Genomic DNA, 12030 nt, shown 5'->3' with positions numbered 1-12030 from the left:
CAAGGAGATATTCAGAAACATTGTTATGTAATTCTTATACTGTATATATTCATGTGGAAAGTATGACTATTCTATCAATCTTGAATATAAATAAGTACCAAACTTGTGTTTTTATTTTTAAGACATTGCACCCGCGAGCTTCCCTACCAATGCCTTGTGAAGGATTTAATGCTGATGTTCATAGTTATAATACAAGACATGGTAAATATATCACACCTTCCAATGTGACGTACTGGTCTCTGTCAATTCTCTATTAGATACAGGGGACCACAACTATAGAATAGTTATATCCACACTGGATTTCAGTCAACTTCTGTCAAAAATTATAAAAAATGGACTTGGACTTTGGACTTCTCTGATGAACCAAATGTAACTCTCTCTCATAACCACTCCCACATACACACATCCTCATCATATTCTTTAATTTATTTTATGCCTTTGTTGTTTCATTTAGCTAACCTTATCCTTGTTTTATAATTATATGCTTACTTGTGTTTAGTTTGTAATTTCAGGACTTGTAATTGCTCATAATTCATAGTTTTTTTTTCTTTTTCTGAAAATGAGATTCCTTCTATAAGCCCCATATGGGTTTTTTTTTATCTGACCTGCACAATCTTTCTTTTTTTCCTTTGTGTTTATGTTGCCTTGATTTTATTGTGCACATAAAAAATGAAAAGAAATGACTGAAACTCTGTTTTTTTTTTACTTTTTAGGCGGTAGAGGAGATAATGGCAGCCCCATCATTGTGTTCCCAGAATTCCCTGCGTTTGGAGAGATCACAGACGGAGAGTTTCACAACGTGCTGACCTACCTGACTAGTGTGCCCAGGTATAGTCCCTCACTGGCTGATTGTCTCGCACACAAATCTGAAAATGTTGATGCCTTAGTGCAAAGGTGTCAAACTCATTTTAGTTCGGCCACATAGCCCTAATTTGATCTCAAGTGGGCCAGACCCATAAACCACACCAGAAGGATCTGAAATTGTATCTTGAGTTTCTTGTCAGTTTAATGTTGGCAAATGCAAGTTACTTCTGCTACAACAGTGTTCTAAGGCCATTGTATGAAAAATTAATAATGTTACGGACCCGGGAGAGAGGGGTAATATTCAGAGAAAAGAAATCAGAATTTCTAATACAAAATATATGAAGTGGAAAATTTATGGAAAAAGAACTCTATTCTCTGAGGTTAAAGTGGTAATTTTAGAATTTGAATTAAGTACTTCTCTGCAATTCTCACACTTTACAAAGTCAACCAGTGGGCCTGACTGGACCCTTTGGCAGGCTGGTTCTGGCCCACGGGCCAAATGTTTGACACCCCTGCCTTAGTGCATGAAGTCTGCCAGTAGGTGGCGGTGGATATTTTAACAGTTTCACTGCTTAAAAATGTTAGCGGCAGAGGATTTGTGCAGTGCATGAGAAATTCAGTGGATTGCATAGATATCTGTAGGGGTAAAGTGATTCCTTTATTAATAAGATGGCCAATTAATAATCCCAGGGTCTTCATCAGTCTTCTGCAGACTGGCTTTGTTAAATGAACAGACTAGACCGGGGGAGGGGGGAGGCACAAAACCATCCCTTTCTCCAACTATTTCCACTACTATCTCCAACTGTTTTTTGTACATTATAAGTTTTTGTTTGATATTTTCCTAAAAAAGTAATGTGGGGTTTTTCTTGGACTCCCCCCCTTTTTGGGCCCCCCCTTTTTTCTTGGCCCACACGGAAAAGCGCATACAAATAAAACCTGGAAATTCGTAAGCTCGACACAGCAGAGCCGGTCAGAAAAAGGATATACTGAAATTTAAGGGCTATTATAAATAAAACCCCCGGGTTTTTAGCATGTCCAAACTTTTTGATCTTGTTTTATGAAAAATGCTTTATTTAAAACCCCGGGGCCACAGGAGTTTTTTTTTTCCAAACCCAAAGTGAAAACCAGTGAGGGCAAGGGTTTTTGGTCATTCGTACAGGGTACAGTATTCAATAACCCCCTTTCTGGTACACTTTAGGTTTTGAGTTATCTGAAAGGGGGGTTCCCCCGGGATGAATGGCTTGGCCTCAAGTTTTCCTGAATACGGGCGAGGCGGGAGACCTGAGGGGCCGACATCCCCACAGGGCTAACCCCGTCCAAGCCAGGAACAGCTTGTAGTTTGAAAAATACCTTGGGTCGAAATAAAACAACTTTTAAGTTGAATTCATCATACCTTGGTGGGTGTTTTTTTTATTAAAGCTAAATTTTAATTTTTTTAATAAATTCTGTAATTTTTTTGGATTTTTCCTTTGCTTTGCTCTAAAACCACACTCAGGAAATAAACTGAATAGCTATGTCCTTTTGTAAGACCATGTTTCCATCTCTCTCCCTCTCTTTTTTTTCCCTTGGCCCGCAAAACATGGATTTCCCTTTGTTTTTTTTTTAAAAAATTTAAAAAAAGGACCAAGAATAACCCAAAAATTTAAAAACCCTTCTGCCCCCTCTTATTTAATCTGTTTGTAATTTAATATACCAGTGCTTTCATATTAAAGAAGTCCCTTTTCTCTGCTCTATTTAGTACGACAGAAGAAGGGGAGAGTGCAGCAGTATGTGTTTGCTACGTCTGCATATGCGTTCATGCAGCAAATTTCCTTCATCACTGCACCGCCATTAGGTAGATCTTTTTCACAACTCACAGCTCAACACTTTGTCCTGAGGAATCCAATTATTATTAGGACACTCATGCATGTTCACTAGCAACATCACCAGCGGTTTCTAGGAATATTTGAACTAAACAATTCATATGCAAGACAGTGTCTGCTTACAATACAAAAACTAGCATTATATAATTTAAAATATATTTATTTGCCATTTGCCCATTTACATGTTCATACATTTTCAAAATCCTTCCTTTTAGAACTCAGAATCCAAATACTTGTATAGGGTTTAGTGCACTTAATCAACCTGACATTTTAAAAACATCAGTGTAAATGTGTCATGGCCTCATTTACACCCATAGTGCCAATAAAAATTAAAGCAGACCATAAAACGGACAAAGCTGATTAAACTAATGTTAGTGTATAATTTGACATATATTGAAAATCAAATGGGACACCATCAGTAGCTATTGATCTGACACACAACAGAATGGGACAGAGTCATTTCATCCTGTTCTTCAGATATATTTATTTGAGCCTTAGATGCTATTTTCTCCAGAAACCTCCTCCCATCACAGCAGCCGTTAATGTCTCAGAGGCAGTAAAAGCTCTTGTCCCACTCGCCCGCTCTCCTCCTCCTCCTCCACGGCTGGGATGTTAAGCAGTTTATGGCTGTGAGAGTCTGTGGATGACTTAGTGCAGGAAACAGGAAAAAGGATGAAAAGGGGAGGGAAATGATGTGCCACTATGAATGTAAATATTACACACACACACACACACACACACACACACACACACACACACACACACACACACACACACACACACACACACACACACACACACAATCTGGACTGGCTACTGGAGCTGCTCATCACATTGTAGCCATCCTGTGATAGGCTTGTTTCTCAGCGGCTCCCAGTGTCTCATTGGAAGGCTGATAGATGCAGTGCAGGGGGGCCAGGCTGGACGTTGTGGTGGTCTGAAGCATTTGGCTCCCTCCCATTCAAACAACACAGCACACTAGGATCTACATCTAAAGGACATCCTCATCTCCTGTGCTTTTGTTTGGCTTTATTTTCCAAAACAAGGACTGCTCTTTTTTATCTGCTGCCAAACTGTTTGTGCAGTATGGTGGACATGAAAGCCATTTCTTAAGGATTACAGTGATATTTCTGCATGAACTGTTCTGACAGTGCTGAGGTGTTCATGTGCATCTATGCAGTCGGTGCAACATGTTTCCAAGTATACATAGGCGGTTGTCATTGATTGTTAGTGCTGTTGGTGCAGTGTAAACCATACAGCCCTCGACTCTTCTGGGATCAGAGAGGACGGCAGGGGGAGGGGGGCACAGGGAGAACTGGGGGCTGATGGCCAAGAAATCTGGAGGTACTTCCAGCATATCCTTTTATGGGCTGCACCAGCTGTCTAAGAAGATAAAGAGCGGTCTAACAAAACAACGAGCTGTGAACAAGCACTGAGGTTCTCTACTGTCTCACTGTTCACACGGCGACAGAAAACTTCATGTATGTTTTATGTCTTTGTGTTTGTTCCTCTTTGAGCTCTTGTGTTTTCAGTCCTGTGTATGTGTATGAGTGTGTGTGTGTATATATATATATATATATATATATATGTATGTATATATATGTATATATGTATAATGTATATTATATATATGTATATATATGTGTGTGTGTCTGTGTGTGTCTATGGCTCTTCAGTCTATACTGCAGTGTGATTTATTTGATACTTTTTTGTCAGTGTGAGGTAAAAATCCTCTCACCATTTACTGTGTTGTCACTGTGCTGTTGTAATAGACAACTGTTCATTTGTTGCAGTTTGTCTTCAACTGGCGTGGGTTTCATCTTGGTCATCGATCGCCGGCAAGACCGATGGGCAGCCGTGAAAGGGACCCTGCTTCGTATCGCAGTAAGTTGCCCTTTGTGAATGCATGTGGCCGTGCACTTACTTCCTGTCTGTGTCGTTAATCTCTTTGTGTCTGTGTGGTAGAGAAACAGCCCTTTTAATCAACTGTTTAAATAAGAGGACCCAGGTTTGAGAGGGCACTGGCCTTGCACCATCACCCATACGGGGAGGAGGTTTGTTAGGTCAAAGAAAGGTGTCAGAGCATCCCCATCTCTCTGTCTCGCAGCTCCACCACTAATATCACTACCACCCTGGGGGGGTTGATATCAGCCAACCTCATCCTTAAACTCTATCCCATCACAGCCTGTCATGTGTTTCCAAAGCCTCAGGGACAAATAAGGAGCCACATGCCGTAAACAAAAGACAGGAGGACATCATGTTTTGTTGACTCATGGACTCATTGAAATGTCCCACTTATCATCTCTGTGTCATATTATGACATTCAAGAGACATAGTTTGAGTCATATTTTCAGTTTTGTGCACTGTAATCAGTTGCTGCATGCTCCTGCCGGAAGAGAAACAGTTGTCCTTACCACATAACTTACTTTCCTATCACGTCTTTCATTGCTACTTGATGATTCATCCTACCTTTTTTGAGGACTGATACTAGTCATGAAATCTATCTTTCTGAATAAAATTCAGTGGTAGAGCATTAGAAGTAATCTGGGTTCTGCTCTCTTTTGTTTATTCCAAGTGTTTCAGTCTTCTCCTCTGTTCATCTGTGCTTCATGTTTTGTGTTGGAAGGGGATAAAACACTGGCAGCTCTCCTAATACATGTGTGTGGGTAAGAATCACCCTCCCTCACACAATCTCCCAGCATATTGCTTTTTTGGGCTAAAAACAATGGGTAGTTGACTAGCTCCATGACTCATGCTCAATTAATCAGTTTTTAACAATTTTTCAGCTTCATTCATATCAGAATTCAGCTTCTATTCCCTGCAAGTGTAGTACAGAAATGTTTATTGTTGTTGATACAGGTAACAGAGGATTGTTTGTGTTGGACGGATCCTTACAGGTCTACAGTACCATTAACTAAAGACAGCAAAGTAATAACTCAACAAAGAGAGGGGTGTAAGAAAAGATGAAATGTCTCAGAGAGAATGAGAGATATATATCCCCACGCGTGGTCTCAAGAGACACTGGAGACCACATTGCTCATTTCAAATTAAATCAAGCTTTATTATTCCCACAAGAGGGACTTTTAAAGACTGACAGGCTGGTAATACGGGGCATTCAGTCATCCCTGCAATAATGTCCTGTTTGGGGTGATTCGGCCAGGCTGCTAATTGGATGATGATGAAAACTGGCACTTTTCAAGCTGCTTATACTGTTTGCTTTTTTAGTGGAGACTAGTTCATTGGCGAAATCACATTATATCCAATGCATGCTGGGATGTGTTCACTCTGCGAGCTTTTTCAGTGTGTACATGTTATGAGGGTTTTTGCCTGTGTGTGCGAGAGAAAAATATGAGGGCATGTTCATCCTGTCTAAGGATTCCCTTTGTCTTTTTGTGTGTCTATGTTAATGAGCACACTTTTGTATACATACGTGTACTTGTGTTATTTGTGGGTCAGTGTGTTTCAAGAAAAAGCTGCCCGTCACGGTGTATGGCTTAGTTTGATCTGATGACAGACAGAATGTGTGTGCATAGACTGGTCCTAATTAAGTCTGCAGAGTTACTGTCAGTCCCTAAAGCAAACCCTCCTTCCTCCTCCCTTGTCATATGTCTGGCTTTTCTTCAAAGGCTTTGTGTGCGTAACAAGAACAAGTAGTAGACCATAACCATGACTGCCAGCGACCACATATCCAAGCAGCACGGTCGAATGGTTAGAAGCTGCAATATACATGCAAAGGTTGGAGACAACAAAACCAATGAAAAGATGAAAATTCATCAATGCCTTAGTGCATCTCTGAATACTCTCTGAATACTCTACTGTACTCTACTCTGTAGCCCTAAGCCCATTCTTTCTTAATGAAGATGTAAATATTTGGTCATGCATACATAGTTTCATATTTTAAGACTAAATACTTTTCTAAAACAGCATTGCACTGTAGCAAACATTACTCAAACACTCAAATAGTGCATTAATTGGGGACTATTTTAAGCTGCTGAGTGAGGCTTTATGGTACCTGGATGTTTGTGTGATTGAGAATAAACTACACTGCCAATTTTTAAGTAATAGAGGGACATATTACCCAGTGAAAAGGTGTTCTCATTAATGTTTTTTTGGACTGAGCTGTATGGCCCAAAGAATAAGATATATCAGGCTTTGGCCACACAGGAAATACTTGTCGGTAGGATTAATTGTGATCAGATTTTAATTAGGATCTTTTCATGTTTTTTTTTTACACTTGTCAGACCATTTTCACAGTTCTCCTCCTGGTTTTGTCAGGTCAGCAAGGACAAACACTGAATTGATTTATTAATTCCATTAACAGTGCCTATCCCACGTGGTTTTTATTAACAATGTATTCATTGTCATTTCTGCTTAGAGCAGCATTACCCAACTCACTCGGGAAGCGAGGCCAATAGTATGAAGCAGCCGTTTAGATCATTAGCTGATTAAAGTAGCATTAACAACTGCATTGCCTCAGGAGGGAAGATCAGTGTCCACCCTCAACCATCATCCAACTGCATTCCCCGCAGTACTTAATCTGTCAGTGTGTGTCATTTGTGACGTTTTAATTGGCATTTTATTGGTTACATTGGCTGGCCTGAGCGTGTGGTATCTACATAGCATGATAAATGTGAGGAGGATGTTCAGAAAGTATCTAAAAAAACATTTTTATTTTTGCTTAGTTAGGATATCTTAATATATGCGCCACATGTATGAGTTGTTGGCAACTCCGTCTACCTCATTATTCATGCAGAAACCTCCCAGGGACATGAAGAATAATGTCCCTGCCACAGGAGGGTGTCACATCTCCCACATATTTCCCATTCTCTTGTCCTCGACACAGTCCACGTACATGCTTTAATGTGTTTGAACGAGATTTTTTTTACATGGGATACCAGAGCAGGGAATAATATATAGGACGTGCAGACTTTAAGCAGAAAGAACAGAGCCTGTCCTACAGAAACGTGATGTAAAATGGACTCAGGATGGAGGATTCTGTCTGCTCTGTTATGTAATTGACATTTTCATCCAATCTCTCTTTTCAGGGCTCCTTTCCGGGGAACCTCCAGCTGGTTCTGATTCTGAGGCCCACAGCCCTCCTGCAGCGTACACTCTCTGACATCCTCTTCAAGTTCAACAAGGATGAGTTCAAGATGAAGGTGCCGGTGCGTACGGTCACTCCTGTTACCTCTAGAAACACTGCTTCAGTGACTTGCAATTTAATAGAATGTTCATAAAAGTACATAAAATGCTAGTTAATATGATTATTATCTATGTATATAATAGTTTCATGTGTTTCTGTTTCAGGTGATCATGCTGAGCTCAATAACGGAGCTGCACACCTACATCGACCGCTCCCAGCTAACCCAGGAACTCGGAGGAACACAGGAGTACTGCCATGAGAAGTGGATCTCTCACCGCACTGTATGTACACTGTACACCACCTTAGTGGTCAGCATAGACAACATAACGCTGTTTCACATTACAAGGTACTTTATGAGTGACATAAATTAATGCATACTGTGAAAAAGTACATGTAAAAGGTAAAGACTAATAAGTTAAATTTGAGATGCTCAACCTACCCTAATATGTCTAATGTGTCTTGAATAAATGTCAACATACTATAGTGTAATAAAAGTTAATACATGATAATGATATCATCAAAACATGGCCAATACTTAAAAATTAAACCTCCATTAATTCTGTCTACTAAAATCAAGAAAAAACTCCTGTTAAAAAAAAAAAAAAAAAAAAAAAAAACTCCTACACAGTATACTACATCAGAATCACCTGAATCTAAAAAATGAAGTCACTGCAAATTGTTGTTTTTTCTTGATCACATTATGAGCATTGCATGCTGACAATCTCTGTTGTGGCTTGCATCCATCAGGCTATTGAAGGCTTTGCATTGATGGTAAAGAAAACTGCACAGACCCTGCAGTCGTTTGGGACTGAGCTGGCTGAAACGGAACTCCCTAATGAAATTCAGGCCACAACCATCCTGCTGAGCACCCACACCAACAAGAAAAACAAAATGAAGGTAACACCGTTAACATACACATACACACATCCATTGTTTTATTTATATATGTATATATGTACTGTATTTGGATTATATCACCCCATCTGTCCACATATGCCTGTAGGAGGATCTGCTGGTGGCTCTGGGTCAGGGCAGCAGGCTGCTGGAGAGCATCAATGAGCCTGTGGTGCGAGACCCCGACCACAACATGAACCAGGATGAACTGGAGAACCTGGCTACAGTGCAAAGGTTAGAACCACTAGAGCTAATAAAGCTGCAGGATGGCTAGTAAACACCAGATTCTGTGTTGAAATTATAGTTATAATTATCAATGGTATAAAGTAACAAGATAGATGAAAGAGATAATGTTTCAGCTGTTTTAACACATCTGGTTCTGTATACAGTAGCATACATTTCAACTGAAAATGATTATGGTTACTGTTGGCACTATTAAAACTATTAGTAGTGACACTCAGAAACTGAATATAAAGCATGTTTTGTTAATTACCTTACACTTAAGAGATAAGTTGAAACAGTTGAAAGAAAATAGTCATATAATTTGTCATTTTGTAATTTATCATGGTAATTAAATATTCTTTAAACCATTTATTTAATTTACCAAACATTTTCACATTACAGCTTCTTAATGTGTTTGTTTACTTTTCTCAATTACAGATAACTTTCATATCTTTATGTTTTTAATCATTTTTGTTAATTTGTTAATAAGATTTGTGATTTTGAAACATACTTTTGCCATTTGTGATGGGTAATGCCATTATTATTTTTCATATTTGAACAAGCTGATCATCTACTTGTCTCTAACCATTAGGTAACATTACTAAACATTTTAGATACACACTGTAGTCATTTCAGTTGAGTGTCAGTGCCTGAGAAATCGTGCTATTATTTTTATTGCTCTGATTGATCCATGTAACAAAGATTTAAGCCAGTAGACTTTGTTTGTCGTTGTTGATGACCAGATAATTTGTTCACAGCTGTCTCAGCTCTGCCTTCAGGAGAGTGTAATAATAGTTGGCGTGCTCAGAGCACACTTTTTTTAAGGAAAACTGAGGGCCCTGAATCCCGTGTCAACAGGCATTAGCTCTACATAACATTCCACACACCACACACACACACACACACACACCACACACACCACACACACACAACACACACACACACACACAGAAAATATATCCAAAAACCTCTGCATGTTCTAATCTATTAATTTCCCTCTTCACTGCTTTGGTCTCGTGTGTGTGTGTGTGTGTGTGTGTGTGTGTGTGTGTGTGTGTGTGTGTGTGTGTGTGTGTGTGTGTGTGTGTGTGTGTGTGTGTGTGTGTGTGTGTGTGTGTGTGTGTGTGTGTGTGTGTGTGTGTGTGTGTGTGTGTGTGTGTGTGTGTGTTTATTTTTGTTTTTAACAATCCATCTCTATCTCTTGCTGTCCCCATCTCTTTCTTCGCACTTCTTCCAGACTGTTGTCTCAGCTGGATGAGACAGAAAGGGCTTTTGATGAGTTCTGGTTGAGGCATCAAACCAAACTGGAGCAGTGTCTCCAACTGCGCCACTTTGAGCACAACTACAGAGAGGTGAGCTGGAGCCTGTTAGCTCAGGTGAAATTGTCCATACAAGACTTCAACAGAGACCACATGATCCCTGTTAAACCTGAAAACTGGCTGTGGTTTTTCTGCTGCAGATGAGGGCTCTGCTGGATGAAGTGTCTGAGAAACTTGCAACCTTCTCTGAAGTGGGGATCAGCCCGGCCCATGCTGACCATCTCCTGTGTGAACTCACCACCTATGAGGAGAGAGTGTGTGTAAGTAATACCCCACCCCTCACAATTAAAGCTTTGTTTAACCGGGCATGAATAGATGAGTAATATCTTTTATGTGTGGGTTTGTTGTTGGTGGGATAAAACAGACCTCAGTGAGCCAGTCAGTGTTACAAAATAATGTGGGTATTATAATCATATTCATAAAATCATAATACATACAGAACCTACATAGTACTTTCTTGAAAAAGGTCTAAATGAGCATGATTTTATTTTTATTTTTTAACAACACACAGTGTATTGCTTTGCCAAGGCTGCACAATCATCTAAATTTGCTTAGAAAATATTATTAAAAAGTTCAACCCTCATCTGGATAAAAAATAAAGGTCTGAAATGCCCCAAAAAATAATCTTTTAAACAAAAAGAAAACTAATTATTGTTAGAAGGAATACTTAACAAGTATGACTCCACATTGATCCACAGGAGGTGCTGAACAGAGTCTCGTTGTTGGCCCGTGAGGGGGATGAGCTGATCCAGAACTCCCACTATGCTGAAGATTCCATTCAGCCCAAGTGCAGCGAGCTCAGAGCAATTACTGAGGATGTGAGCAGCAACCTGGGGGCCAAGAAAGACCACCTCCTCAAAGCCATGGAGCTGTACCACTGTTTGGAGAGAGTAAGAAGACCACACACTAGTGTAGTTGCTTTGTCTTGTGTGTGTGTGTGTTTGTTTTTTTACTGATTCTTTCTCCTCTGCTGTGTATGTGTAATGTAAATGTGCTGTATTTATATAGCGCTTTTCTAGTCTTAACGACTACTCAAAGCGCTTTTACATCTACAGGAGACATTCACCGTTCACACACATTCATACACTGTGGCCGAGGCTGCCGTACAAGGTGCCACCTGCTCATCAGATAAACACGCACACACATTCACACTCCGATGCACAGCATCGGGGGCATCTCGGGGTTCAGTGTCTTGCCCAAGGACACTTCGACATGGACTGCAGGGCCAGGGATTGAACACCCAACCTTCCAATTGGCTGGCAACGTGTGGTGTGTGTGTGTGTGTGTGTGGTGTGTGTGTGTGTGTGTGTGTGTGTGGTGTGTGTGTGTGTGTGTGTGTGTGTGTGTGTGTGTGTGTTGGTGTGTGTGTGTGGTGTGTGTGTTGTGTGTGTGTGTGTGTGTGTGTGTGTTTTTTTACTGATTCTTTCTCCTCTGCTGTCCTCCTCAGGCTTCTAAATGGGTCGATGATGGTATATACTTGCTTGCGTCTCAGCCAGTAGACAAGTGTCAATCACATGAGGGGGCAGAGTTAGCCCTTAAGGAGCTGGACGTTACCTGGATAACTCAGGCCAGAACCAACTGACAGACCTCAGTACCATCTGGAGAGATTATGAGACAGTGCTCAACCAGCAGTTCAGAGTAAGACAACCAAACAAAGAATAAATGTGTTGCATTTTTAAACATCAGCATGTCAGTTTCAAATGTAATGTGACAATTAATACATGTGTGTATGTGATAATTTGGGGCATTTATTGTAAACCAATATAACCAATGTCCAGACTATTGT

At 40.2% G+C, this 12030-nt stretch overlaps 1 protein-coding gene across 1 annotated transcript in view; it reads left to right on the top strand.

Annotated features, from left to right (window-relative positions):
- mcf2lb (mcf.2 cell line derived transforming sequence-like b) overlaps positions 1–12030 on the top strand; it is a 36211-nt gene that overhangs the window by 13730 nt on the left and 10451 nt on the right. The window contains 11 exon segments of the mRNA XM_032529137.1: positions 714–828; positions 4460–4550; positions 7712–7831; positions 7974–8090; positions 8557–8706; positions 8813–8937; positions 10163–10277; positions 10385–10504; positions 10943–11134; positions 11692–11788; positions 11791–11882. Coding sequence (XP_032385028.1) covers positions 714–828; positions 4460–4550; positions 7712–7831; positions 7974–8090; positions 8557–8706; positions 8813–8937; positions 10163–10277; positions 10385–10504; positions 10943–11134; positions 11692–11788; positions 11791–11882 — 1334 coding nt within the window.

Source organism: Etheostoma spectabile, chromosome 11, assembly GCF_008692095.1.
Source record: "Etheostoma spectabile isolate EspeVRDwgs_2016 chromosome 11, UIUC_Espe_1.0, whole genome shotgun sequence".
NCBI classification, from domain to species: Eukaryota; Metazoa; Chordata; class Actinopteri; order Perciformes; family Percidae; genus Etheostoma; species Etheostoma spectabile.
This window is presented reverse-complemented; position numbering and strand designations above follow the sequence as displayed.